The 14,613-nt window shown below is 40.6% G+C and overlaps 1 protein-coding gene across 1 annotated transcript in view; it reads left to right on the plus strand.

Annotated features, from left to right (window-relative positions):
- Positions 1-657: 657 nt before the first annotated feature.
- MMRN1 (multimerin 1) overlaps positions 658-14,613 on the plus strand; it is a gene marked incomplete at both ends in the record, with an annotated part of 38,939 nt that continues 24,983 nt past the window's right edge. The window contains 2 exons of the mRNA XM_082282496.1: positions 658-1,184; positions 14,057-14,176. Coding sequence (XP_082138622.1) covers positions 658-1,184; positions 14,057-14,176 — 647 coding nt within the window. The remainder of the gene's footprint in view (positions 1,185-14,056; positions 14,177-14,613) is intronic.

Below are 14,613 nucleotides of genomic sequence, written 5' to 3' on the forward strand. Positions count from 1 at the left end.
GGCTAAGATCTAATTGCTCAGGGTCTTGTCTAGTTGAATTTTGAGTATCTCCAGGCATGGGGATCAGTGGTGGATACAGTGTGAGCCTCTTCCTTATCTCCACACTTTTGGCAGCAGTGTGCTTAAATGTTCAGACTAAAAAGAGGAGACACAGCAAATGTTCAGCTTTGTGTAGCACACCAGTTTTGCCAACTCTTTTTCAAATAACAAGGTCGTAATTTTAACCATCCAAAGGGCACATGTGAGACATCACTTCTCTGTGCATGTGCATGTGAAAGGAAAATTAGCTAATAATTTCAGGTTTTATCCCTCAGGATTACTTCACAGTGCATATTTTTCCACATTTCTATTGTGCCATGAATCTTTATCCTGTGCCTTCTGCAGAGACTTCTTTTTTTCCTCCCACAGAGGCTGCCAGGTTCCTGCTCTCTGAGGGGTCACAGGTTGCAGGGGGATCCACAGAAACAGGAAACCAGGCTTCCTCAGTCAGTTTTGAAACACCAAAACCTGTTTCCTTTCTACAGAAATAAAACCTGTCAGGGCATCCTCTGGGTAGGCTCACTATCTGAGCAGCAGCCCAGGAGGAGGGAGAAACTACAGGATTTCTTGTTTAGGAAATAAATGTGAGATAACTTACAGCATTTGCAAACCATCAGAATGAAAGAGATCATTTTCTTCCTGCTCCTATTGCACTTACAGAGGGGCAGCATTGGATTTAACATTCCAGGAAAATTCTGGACCACAGGACAAGGTGATGAAACCCAGACAAGTCACTCAGACTCGACTCCATCTTCGACCACAATTAGGGGGTCACCCCATTCTGAAATCCAAGAAGCCAAAGTGAATGCCTCACAGGGACCTCCTTTTGCATCTTCAGACGAGACACTGGGAATGAAAGCAGCGAAGAAAACTTCCAGTACCACAATATCTACCCCTGCAAGTCAGTCAAATGGACACAGTGATGATGACTCTGGCAAAGACAAGATGGGAAGCTCATCTCACAGCAAAGGGACAGCCCTACAAAGCACTGCTAGAGAGATCCCTGTCCTTCAAGGGGTCACTACAAGCCTGGATACAGCTACAGGGAACAGATCGGTCAAGCAGTCCTCTCACAGTGCTGGTATCACCAGGAGCCAGCAGGATGCCAACTCCAAAGCATCCGGCTTTCAAACTACCAGGGGAAAGTAAGTTGTGTATTTTTTCTCGTGTCCTATGCACTGCTTATTTTCCTGTTTCCAGTGTCATAATTGACAAAATTCCTAGTGATTTCAGTAAAATTACTTTTTACCTTAAAAAGGGACCATCTAAAACAAACAAGGGAGCAAAATGGCAGCATTTAGTCAGGCAAAACGATTGTAACATTTCTAACAGTGTAAATGCTGCAATGTTTTATTCCTCAGGGTAGTTATCTCAAAATCAACTGGAGAATCATTGTCAAATATGGGTAGGAAAGAACTGCAATAGATGACGCCCTGCTTTATGCACAGTAAACTACTGCTGATTTTTTTTTTCTTCTTTCTTTTTTTGTGGGTAAAAGAAATTGCAGATGCACTATCTCATTTGGAATCTATTAAAAAATATTGTGTTTGTAAAATTCTCCACTAAATTGAAAATACAAGCAATTAAATGTACAAAATGCATCAATGTCTGACAATTTGAAACATCCTATTCTGTGATAAAAACTTATGAAAAGTGGTGTTGCAGGTGAATGTGCATTCAGAACTCTATAACTTAATACACAATAGCTGTGCATAACAGAGTATATCAAACTATACTGTCTGGTTTTATAGCTCGGGAACACTCAATTATTTTCTTTGTTCCCCAATGTCTTCATTTCTCAATGGGGATATTAACACTGACTTTGCAGATATTGCAAGTTTCCCTTAATTGCTGATATCTAGTCAGATCCTGGTAGAAAATGAAAAACACGAAGTATTGGTTGTTTTCCATAGCATTTATGGAGAGTGGGCTTTCAGAATATAGATTTCTTCTTCTGTTAGTACTTTCCCAAATGTTAGCATCCAGCTTCATGCAAAAGAGAATAAATCATCACTACTATGATCATCCTGCTGTGTGTGGCTGGGAGCTAATATTCCTTTATCTGAAAGAAAAGATTCCCATTGACCTGAGCAAGTTTTTCATGATGCATAAGGGAAAGGATGCACAAGGACCCAAAGGAAAGGAGTCCTTTGCCTCTGCTTGGAAGAGAGAGGAGCAGAGGAGCTGTGTTTCCCAGACACCTTTCTGAAAGTCGTCTGTTACACCACCTTACCGCAGTGTTTGGCAGAGTATCTGAGTTCACCTGAGTTAAATGAGTTCTCTTTTTACATGAGTACTGGTAGCTACATCTCCATTAAAATAAATCCTAATACATGCTAACCTTGGTCTTTAGCTTTCACAGCTTTCTTCAAGAACAGTATTCCAATTAGATTAATCTTCAGAAAAACTCTGTGAATCAGCAGGTATTCTTTCTACCTTTTACGCAAAAATTAGTCTCTGGTGAAGATGGTCACATATTTTATTTATCATAATGACATGTGGTTGTAGCTGCAGAGAGGCAAAATAAGCAAATCTTGTATTTGCCAGGACCTAATTTCATGAGTGGTCGAGGAGCAACCTGCTGTGCAACATGCATATTTGAGCCCACTGAGCCAGTTAGCAGCAAAGCCAGGACTGCATACCAAATTTACAGGAATGGGTAGCAGCATGGAACCCCAGCATAAAACAGAATGCTGGATCCCCACGCTTTCTCAAACTGCTGAGCTACATACCCTCTCCCTGTCTAGCAGATATCTAGGTGTGGCTCAGTCCTTTTCACAGGAAGATTCTTGTGCTACAAGGCTTGTCTTCCCCCTGTATATAAGTGTTTTTGCAATCAGCTGTGGTGTTTTGAACTTTCCTTCCACTTTTGCTGCGACCTGGACCATGACTTAAGTCACTTCACTGTTCCATCTTTCTTTACGTAGGAATCAGACCTGGATGAATAATAAACTTGCTCGTGACTCTTTTTTTTTTCAGCAAAGGCATGAAAAAATGCCAAGTCTTGTGTGCTCACCGTTACCAACCACTGCTGTGAAACACCTGAATAGCTACTGCTGGGAAAATATGCATAAGAACACAAAAATTTTTATTTATTAAGTGCAGGTGCCATCAATTATGCCCTAAATAATTTCTAGCATATAATTCCTTCTTTTTTTCAATATTTATCACAAATAAAGTGAAAGACATACTCTAAGATCCAATAAAGACATGCATCTTTCTTCAAGGTTTTACTCATTTGAAGCCTAAGCACAGCATGACTCAGTAACAGATTCCACAGTTGTAAAGCAGGAGGAAATGTGGAAGAACTATTTGCTTTTTGAATTTACTTCGAATTAAAGCACCTCTTTGGTTATAGACTGTATTCCAACCGAATTTTTGAGTGACCTTGTAGGATCTGCATGGCTCTGTAATCCTTTATGGCAACCCATTGTGCTAACATATGTGCAGAGATGCTGATACTAGGAGGCCCTGTATAGAAGGAACAATAGGGAGAGATCTCTGAGAGACAAGAGGAAGGAAAACAAATAAGAATGAGCATTTATTTTAAAACATATTTATAATTTTAAAAATACCAATATATACACTTTATTAGAGAGTCTGCAAGGCTGTCAGATTACCCACAAGGTACAATACGTGCTCATCGTACAAACTTAGTTACCCAAATACCCCTTTCTAAAGGAGGTTATGTGCCTTAATGGCTTACAAAGATAATTCCCTTGCTATCTCTACCCTAGGTTATGTGAGGAAAATATTATGCACTCACATCTAATCAAATGCATGCTAGAACTAGGTTAGGCTTTGAGCCTCTATTACATCCTGATATGGTATTATAAGGGCTAAATATTGGGCATATCCTTTTCTCTAAAAACACTAAACCCTTCCTTATTCTTCACTGGCAGAAAAAAGCAATTAAATTCTGTTCCTTCACATTGGAACAATTTTGTAATTAACCTTAGAATAGGTACAGGAGAATACAATTTGTCACTGTCTGCTCTCAGACCATTTCAGAAGAATGTTTTCTGTGGTGAGGTATTCCCCCTTCTGGCAGGGTCTGCATCCAAGCTTTCATAAGGATAAGAAAACTTCATAGGAGCTCATCTGGAATGGCCTGAGCTGAAGGAGAATTCCTTTCTTCACTCCTAGTAATGACTTTGGCTTTAGCTCTGAAATGTGAAACTTAATGTCTCTACAAATATGCCTTTTTTCTTGTTTTTTTATTTCTACTTATCTTCAAAGTTTTATGGAGTCCATACCAACGAATAAAGAAATACTGGAAAACGAGAGAGAGAATTTTTCCAAAATTCAGTGACACTAAATCTGAGTATCAATTTGGTGTCAAAGAAGAAAATTTATGATACGTTCTTTTCAATTGGGTTAATTTGAGGTACATGTTTTTCAGCCTGTGGAGAGAGACAGTTGCAGTACTTCACTGTGTAAAGCAGCTTAAACAACAGTGGTGCAATGGAGTAAATCTCAGGCGCAGTCCTGAGACCAGCACATTCATCTTTTCATTCTGAACCTTATTTTATTAATTACTATGCAAGGCAGCCCCTGAATATATGAGACCTTCATTCAGGCTGTAAATTAAGCACAGTATCCCCACATGGCTGGGTGGCTCTACATCACTCTCTTCTCTTATTATGTGTATATTACACCTTTTCCAGTTATCATGAAACCACTGAGGGTCTTTACAGACTTCCTCTAGCATTACCTTGGGTAGTGGTGAGGTGACAGTATTTTACTACTAAGCACAGAAGGGTTTAATAGAGTCAGCACCAGGGACAGATTTGCTTAGCTGTCACATGTGATAGGAGTGCTGAAATATTTCATTCTCGCGACCAGACGTCTGCATTTCTCCCTGGAAATTGCTTTTGCCTATATCAGCCTGGTAGAAATCTAGTGTACTGACAAATTAAAATGAATGGTTGAGATCAGCAGATGGCTCAGATGCATAAGACATAGAAATCTGATTTAACTGCCTAGTTAATGGAAGGTTCACAGTCTCTTTTCATCATGTCACTTTTTAATGGAGCAGAGACAACAATTCTTGAATTGATTTCCTAAGATTTTGCATCACTGTGCATTTCCAAAAAATACAGTCACACATGGCTTAGGTTTCTGCCTCACTAGGTATATTCACTATGACCTGGAAGGAGGAAGATCTTACACTGGCCTGAGGTTGCCTTGGCAGCTGTGTCAGGGTGTGTTTGACAACCTTTGTCCCCAGAATGTTGTACTACAGCTATGCAGAAGATCCTTGCAATAAGTCACTCGTGTCCAGCAGCACCTTGAATGTATTTCTGATGCTCAGCTGTAAGCCCACAGTCCAATCTTCCTACACAGGCTAAACTCAGTGTTACTCCCATAGCAGTCCCAAAGACCATGGCAAATGGCAACAGTGGCTGGTAGGGTCATGACAGACTGTTTTCAGCAGCACAGGAAAAATAGCACAGGAAAAAAATCACTCCTTCACCAAGGTTGTTTTTGAGACACAAAGCATTTAGCCTCCTCAGGGTCTCATTGTTTAGTTTTTCTGTGATCAGATAAGGCACCACTATACAGATGATTTCTGGGGGTTTTTTTCAGGGTGGTAAGGAAGGTTTCTGTTTGTCTAATTACACTAACTATTGCATTGATGCTCATGTTTATCTTGCTCTTGTTCTTTGTTTCATCTGCCATGGGAACAGCAGGAAGGATTAGGAACAGACTCTTTTCCATCCCTACAGTGTCCCTTCACCCCTCTGAATAGATTAGAATTACTGTACCAAACTGGACACAGTCTTAGGATTTACTTCCTAGCCCCTGCAAATACTCAACTCTTTGCGGCATTTCGTTTAAGGTACACCAGAAACATCTGCCCAGGTATGCACAGAAAACAGGCATTCTTATAAATCTGAATAAAATTAACATTTTAGAGAACTGACACTAATTCTAGAATAGACTTGGCAAGGAAGAGGACAGCAGCAAAGTGTCCCCGTATGTGTTCCAAAGGCATTATTGTGTTGCCAGTTAGAGAATGCGAGTGTTTCAAATGTCAATTTTTCTGCCAAATCTCAGAGCATCTATTCTGTATCACATTCCTGGTAAGCAATACCATTGGTCATGAGGAAAAGCCTGTGGAAAAAAATCACCTTGAATTTCATGGACTTTGGCTCAGATCCTTTCTGTTCAGGAGCCACATAAGGTCAGTCAGGGACAGTATAAAGATATGTATCTGTATGATAAAGTGGCAAATCAGGTACAAAGAAACTGGCAAGGTGGTTAATCATTTAATGAAGGGAAAGAGGAAAAGAAGAGCTGCCCAAAACAACACTATAAACAAGGACAAATTCACCCCTGAAACTGCAAGGGATCTTATTTTTCATATTTTCATTTGGTCACTTACAAAGTCTTTTTTGTGTTGGTATTTCTCTAAGTGGAGAAGCTGTCACTGACACACTGCAATCTCCTTTTCTGTAGATCACAAAAGCACTAAAAAAGCAGTGAAAACCAATACCACTGAAGGTTATCTGAAAAGCACTGACAGTAAACTAGACCAGAACTATCATAATGAATTTTGTACTCTGGGTCAATTAGAAGATGGAAAATAAATTTCTATTCCAGAAGTAAAAAAGCAAAATTCAGACCTTTTTAAAGAACAGTTTGTCTGCATTTTCAGTTGTGTTTTACTGGATAATTCTCGAAGGTTTGAGATTAATGATATCTTCTCCAAAGTCTAAATTCTATCTGGAAAAGTTTGATTGTGTTAAAGGGCTCTGAACACGGAGCGCAAGATCATGTCTCAAAGAGGTGATCTGATTTGCAACAAGAGAACATTTTAAATGCTAAAACAGATTGGTGAAATAATAAGTGGAAAGGGTGAATTAATTTTTGCAGCAAGAGGGAGGACAAAGAGTAAATAAAAATTTGGATGAAATAAAGAGGCTGTTGCAGTCCAAGGTTTCAGCACTGTAATACAAAAAAAGGAAATGAATGATGAGAGCAGAATTTGTGTTTTGTAACAGACAGAACAAAATGTCAGGACACTGAGTCCTGAAAAAAAACATTAAATAAATCTTTGACACCTAATGCTCTAGTCAGTGTCAACAAGTCAGCTGTTTCTCAGAGATAAAAACTTATCCTATAACATATTTTACTATCACATACTATATTCTATGTCACATGCACTTTTTAGTTTCTTCCATTCCAACCAGCTTGTAAAACACATTTTCCAATTTGATTTGTTTATGGTCAGTCCCTAGTGAGTACTGAATTTTTATTGCAGCTGAGATTCATACATTTCAGAGCAAAGGAAGCTGGGCACTGAACCTAAAGAATTAACTAGTTTTAGTTCAAGTTTATAATTTCTCTTTGAAATAGAGCTTATATTTTTGAAAGATGATCAACATTCATGTAAAGATATAGAATTTACCATATGACGGTGAGACGTCTCTGTAGTCACCTAGTGGAACTCAAAGGAAGTTGCTAAAACCAGTCTCCCATGCAATAGCAAAAAAGAGCCTTGTGAGGGTGCTTGCTATCCTTATAATCTGAGTGTTTGCACTGTGTCAATCAACATTATCTCTCCTCATCCAAACTTGGAAGGCTGTTTAAAGCAAATTTATCTCCTGGCTCTAGATGCTTGTAGCATCTTTCTATGACCCCTTTTGCTCAGATGTAAAGGATAATATAAAATTAAAACTGTTGTGTAATCAAGATGAGTATTTCATTAACTATTCAGTGAAACACAAATAAGCTGCATACAACATGAATGAGGCACAACCACTAAGATGGGCATGGACTTTGACAATGGCTCCAGCTCTGGGTCCTTTTGTATTCTGTCAGCAAGACAATAATCTTATTTTCATGATTCAGTGGTATTCAGCTGGGCTGATTCAATAGCATTTCTATTAAAAGCCAGGTAATCTAATTTACTCACAGACAAAAATAAGTCATTTTCAGATATGATATGAAGGGGGCATAACTGATTCTATACCCTTTGTGGTCCGATTAGCACTGGTGTTCCTGTGGGGTGGCTTTAGGACCACTTGCAAGGATCTGTAAGCAATCCCGCACAGGCGTTGCCGGCAGTTTTTGTGAAGTTTGCTTTTTTTCTCATCAATGCACCCAAGGAACACTTTACAGTGGAAATGTGCTGTGGAAGGGGGTCTGCAGGGACCCCAAAACCCCCGTGATTTTTGGTATTGGTGTAAATAGTACTTCTTTGTTCAGCAGCATCGGGTGCCCCGGCGGCGGCACCTCCGCGGGCTGCGGCCGCCCCCTGCCAGCCGTGCCGGGCACTGCCGCGCCCCGCGCCGCCGGGGAGGCTCGGGTAAAGCCGAGCCTGAGCCCGGCTGATGGAGAGTTAGGAGAGGGTTTTACAGTGCAAAGACGGGTTTAAGGGCTCTTGAGTGTCCCCCGAACCAGGAGGCAGGATCCCAGAAGCTAAAGACAGGCTTAAAGGCAGCGCTGGGGGGGGCACTGATGGGTCCCTGCCCGTTGTAGACCCTTTGTTCCAGCCGCCTGGGCAGGCTCCGGGGCCAATTATCTGTTCAGGACTTGGAACTGGGAATGGCCCTAAGGCCCAGGAAACTCAGGCTGCCATGCAGACGTGCTCACAAGTTCCAGCAGAAGCAGATGCTGCTCTTCCTACCGTGCCCTGCTACTCGGTGTAGGTGCTTCCTCACCCCTGAGGGTGGGATGTCACATTTGGGTACAGCCAAAGCACACGGAGTGCAGAGCTGGGCTAGCAGCATTTTGATGTAAGCTGGAAATAATGCAGCGAATACCACATCAAGGAGGCTGCTTCAAAGGCCTGAGGACTCTCCCACACATTGCCACCATTGCACGTTCCTAGCCAAGACATGCTAGAGGAGGATGAAATCTGTCACTTGGGCTTTATGCCAGCTGGGAACTTGTACTGCTCTTTCCAGGCTGGATTTCTGTTGTATGTTGTGAGGATTTTGTTTTGTTTTTAAATACAGCTTTCCTGATTGAAATCAAGCTCAATGCAAAAGAGACGCTAGGCTCCTCCAGCTCTCAACAAAATCTGCATGTTAGAAGCCTGTGTTGATGATCTGGAATAAATTATTCCAGGGAGGGTAAAGAGGATTTTCAGGTTTGAAGTCCTGTTATGCAAATCAGTTGTCTTCTGTTCTGCCTTTGCATTAACACAGCCTGTCGTAGTTCTTCCGCCACGCTTCATCTTCTATTTCCAAATCTACATTTTTTCAGACAATTTGATTTCAAAATTATATTTACATTTTTAACGTCTCTTAATGAGCTTATTTCATTGGTAGCGTAAACCTAATTATGAGTCACACCAGGGGCTCTTTTGCTGTGAATATTTCCTCCAATTTAGCCTGATCAAAGATTGCTGGGCCATGTGAGAACCACAGCTTCAGACATTGCACTCACGTACATTAAGAATGAGTTAAGTATTTTAAATGGAAACAATCTGCTCAAGTTAGTAAAATTTTTGGTGGAGACCAGAGGCTGAGTTCAGACTGTCTTTAAAATTGAAGAATAGTCCTTAACATTTGGGGTGTATTGTAACATTTTTTTCCTTTGGAAGGCGTCTTCAAATGGGCAAGTTCCAATAGCTGCTCCTCAAAGCTAGACACCCTCAATAATAATAATAATAGTAATAATAATAATAATAATAATGGGATTTACAGTATGAATTTTTAAAAGGTTTTAGGTGGGGGCTAGGGTTGTTTGGTTTTTTAACTGAAATCTATATTCCAGTGCTTTCATGTCTTTTGCTATTTTTCTTTATGCCTGTTTTCATTCTCTTATCTTTCCATTGGTCATGTTTGCTTAACTGTAAAATGGCTCTCAGTGACTAAAATGCATACCCCAAATAAGTGCACTGCAGAAAAGGGTGTCTATGACAATATTGCTGTACATCTTCTGCTTAATCCCTTTCTCTGGTGAGCTGTCAGATCTGCATGCAAAGATAAAGCGCAGGCTACGGAGCCACAGGCTCAAGTCCTAACCTCACCCCTGCCTCACTGTAGCCCAGATTTTAAAATCTGGCCCCTATATTTGGCTTTTTTATTTGCAGAGGTGGTATGCTTAGCACCCAGCTGCCCAAGGTGTTAGCTCCTCACTTCCCAGATGGCTAATGTACAACAGGAAAGGAGATGTGGTACTGTATAACAGCTAGAGATGGCATTATTGCTTCAGAGGTTTTCTGAGCAGACTTTATATGCCATCAGTTAATTGCTGAGAATTATTTAGGAATTTAGATGTTTACATTCTCTATACTTAGTTTAAAGCATAAGCAAATCCCCATGATTAGTCAGAGCTCCTCCTGAATAGATCAGTGTCAGTTTGGCCCAGAATCACTTCCTGCATCTGTTAAGAAATATTTAGTATCCCATTCATATGCTGAGAGATTATTATTTTTTTAATCTCTGTGCTGCACTTCAAAGAAAAAAAATACATTTTTTAATCTTGGGTATGGATTTGCAGAGCCCTCACCACAGATATGAAAGGGAAGAGATTTCGTGCCTGTACTGAGAAAGAAGCTCAGTGATAGTGCCCTAGGCAGCATAACGAGCCTTGATGGTCCTAAGCAACCTCACCTGTAGCTTCCACCCACGCCCCTGGGCTGGGACTCCACTTAAGCCCAGGCTGGAGGCTATATTGCTTTCCTTATGGGTGGGGCTTGTCTCTAGCAGACCTCTTGGACCTGGCTCCTCACATGGTCCCTGCTGGGCTGCTCCTTGACTTGTTCCTGCCACCCCACTGCTGCCTGCAGGTTCCTGGTGCTGTGGTACCTCTGCTGCTGGTGAGGTCAGTGCCTGGCTTGTGTGGTTGGCTCTACCCTTTTGATAGGGAGAAATCCCACTCATGCTGCTCCGTGATGCTCAGTGAGGAAGCCCCCTGGAAGAGCTGTTTTCCTGGCAGTGTTTCCAAGGGCCACAAGTGCTCTGCTGTGTCTGGCTCACACTGAACTCTTGGCAAGAGAAGATGCCTGTCCTCTCTTGCTGCTGCAGAAGTGTGCCAGGAGAGATGCAGCTACAGGCTCTCTCTCTGGCTTACTGCTGCTGGCATTTAAGTCAAATATCATTATTACTTGGTTACTCCTGCCAGTCTCTGTGGTACACGAGACTGTGAAGGGCCCACATGCCCCACCCGTAGGGGTGGGTAAGTGACTTCACTGTTCCTCTGCAAAACTTGTAGGACTTAAATTTCCTCTTGTTTTTGCCAATTTTATGTGTCTCAAACTTGCATATAGTTGCTCCTGACTTTCCCAGAGGAAGTGAGTGGAGTACCTAATCTTTATGCTCATGCTTGATAGCTGCATTTAGCTTTTAGCAAATATTTATTCATGGAGTTTCTAATTAATACACAGAGATAAAAGGCAGTAACTAAAGGAGTGAGAAAATAAAGAAAGCATTAAAAAAAGCACAGCCTTTTTATAACTAATTAAGAAGAAATACTGTCTTACTGAAAATTCTCAAGGAAGTGGAGCGTGAGTGAGCAAAATCAGATCAAAAGCACTCAATAAAAGCCCATTTTATAGGAAGCACATTATTTCTCAAATAAACAATGTGTGTTGTGAAAGGGAGCACAGCAATATTGGCAGTAGAGATATTGTGAGGTTCAATCTGTTGGTTTTAGCATCTTTATAGCTTAGCCTGCTTTTTTCTCAGGAATCATTTTCCTAGTACAGCACTACTGAGCTTAATGTGCATACACTGGTAGGATCTCAGTAGACAAAAGCAATCACTTGAGGATAGATGCTGATACTGTTTTGTGTTTTGTGCTGTTGTTCATGTTTGAAGCAGTGTAAATCTGTATTAATGCCACTTAAGTAAATGGAACTAATCTGGTCTTAATTGTATTTTGATTTCCACTGTAAGGAGCCCATAGCAAGATACTGGTTTCTGGGGTAAATAACCCTTACTGAATCATGAAACATGAACAGAACTACTACAACTGGAAGAAAATGTTAGCAGCAAAACACAACACAGAAAGATTAACTTTAAGTTTTCATATGCAAATATTTTTTGGAAGTACTTGCAGCTCCACCAGTCCTTCAACTGAAACAATGTCTAGTCACTAACTTGCCAACTCAAAAATTAAGTATGTTTCAGCATGGACAAGGCAATAACATATGATCCTGAGAAAGGCTGTGCTAAGTTAAGGATGAAAGAAAAAAGTCAGTACTAGGCCAAATAGACATTTGTTCCACCAGCAGAAAAGCAATAATACTTTCTTCAGGATGCCTTCCAGTCTGCAGCTGGGAGACTTCCTGAGACAGCGGTTATAGTGGCAATGATTTTTTAAAAAACCAAACTGATAATACCATAATGGCATGTTTTTTCATGAAATAATTTTACTGCTTTTTAAATCTGTTTTGACTTCCAAATTTGGCACAGTCTATAGCTATGGAAATGCTGCCCTGGTCTTTGGTTTTAAACCTGTTTTGTTGCCTACTTATCATAACAAGACTAAGTGAATAATGAATGTCATGACTTCTTATCCCTTCTGCTTTTCTTCTATTTGAATCTCGGGGTTTTTGCACCTCTCTTTAGGGTATAGGTCCAAACCTGAATTCTCTATTCAAACTGGCTATCTACTTGTATACAGCAACAAAGAGTTGATGTGCTGAAACAGTGGTGATTCCTGTTTGTTCTTTAGTCCTTCCTTGATAATGTCAAGTATTTGATTACCTAGCTTCGTTAATGCAAAACAAGAAATTGGCCTATTCAGAGAGCCATTAACAATGACTCCAAGATTATTTTTTCCACTGATGAAATCTACTGTAGTGATACTCTCTCTATAAGCCTTTGTGACTGATTCTGCATTGCAAGACCCTTTTCTGACACCTACTTAACTGGACATTCAGTATCATGAGACTTCTGCAGTTCTTCAAGTTCAGCTTTGTTTACTACACAAAATGATTTTGTATAATTCTGTATAACCCTGCCATCCCCCTATTTACTGACTTCCCCCCTAGTTAGTGAATATAGTGCCTATTACAGATTAATGTGGGATTGTGTTGATAAAGTGCTTCTTGAGAAAGCAAAGTAGTCTTTCATCTTTCTGATTTGATGCCTTATTTGTCTATAACAGGATATAGTGATAGACTATAGTGATATTGGGGGGGAAGCAGTGATAGACTGCTTCCCCCCCAATATCTTTCGTTGAGAGACCTTGCCAAAAGCCTCTGAAAATCACACCCTTATCTACCTGCTTCTGATTCAAGGAATACCAATAGATCTGTGGTGTAATTTCCCTGTACGAATCTGTCCAGAGCTATTATTTAGATTATAATTTTGACTTAATTCTATTCTCTACTGTAGCAAAGTTCCAAAGTCTGATTTACCAGTTTGCATTTGCTTGCAACCTCCTTAGAAACCTTTAAAAAAACCCCAGCAAACCTGCTCTTGCACTCACCAACTCCAGCCCCCTGGGCTGCAGTGATCTAGAGTTTGATCATTTTGTATGTGACTGCCTTCTCTGGATGGGCATCCAGAGGCACAGGCAAGTGTGGAGCCCTGCTGTGTATTTGCTGTGTGTGGCTTTGACCTCACAGTGCACTGGAAAACAAAGTCTGTACTCACACTATTGCTGGGGAAAGCAAGAAGCACTAGAAATGGCTGTCCATGAAGTGAAAGCTGTGGATGATTAAAAACCTTACTAAACATTCCTTTGAATTCTGGATAAACAGTTTCTGTAGTCTGAAATGTAGGTGTACTTTAAGACCTGTCATTACTGAAGTCTAGAAGAGCTTCTTTGTACTTGGATCTCCACAGACATTTACAAATTAAAATTTAGATTTGCAGTATGAATGTATGTAGAGATGGAGAAATTATCATCTGTTTCCTTTGCTGAAGCACAAAGACTAAGTAATTGCCTGAGACAACATTGGCAGTTGGAGAGAAACAAATGTAATTTTCATAACTTACTCCTGTTTGTCATTTATGGGTGCAACTTTCACAGTTAAGTGTCATATATTATCATATGGTGGAAAATGTTGATTGTACTTTTAATCATATTTACCTTCTCTATCTTACAGAAACTGGTGTGCTTATGTCCATACCAGACTTGTACCTACAGTTGTGGTGGACAACCTGGAAACCTTCTTATCAGGCAGAGCAAAGCCTTGCACTTGGCACATTGGATCCTGTGCTCAGAGGTACGGAGAGCTGGGAAGAAAGAGGACTTGCAAGTACTTTAATTACCATCCAATGCACAATTAATGTGAATATAACTTTAAAAATTAAAAGGGAAACAGGAGAGAGCAGCTTAGCATGTCTCCAGGGCTCATCATCACATGACCCTATAGCATGTAGAAAGGTCATGGCCTGTTCCTATAGCAAGTCTAAGTGCTCGTGACTGGGCATGTCCTCACTCTGGCACCCTCCAATCAGTTCAAAGTCTTGGAGTCAGAGAGATGCACAAGTACAAAGGTTTAAAGCATGTGCATGGAAGAAAATCCTTTCTGTGCAATTTTCCAAGCCTGTGCTCTGTTGGAGCAAAAGGCTTCCCCTGAGAGGCACAAATATTTTTGTTATTATCTCTCTGCTGAGTGCTTATTTCTGGCACAGCTTTGGTCAGGCAGTGAACCTAGAC

The sequence above is a fragment of the Coloeus monedula genome (assembly GCF_965178545.1).
Source record: "Coloeus monedula genome assembly, chromosome: 5".
NCBI classification, from domain to species: Eukaryota; Metazoa; Chordata; class Aves; order Passeriformes; family Corvidae; genus Coloeus; species Coloeus monedula.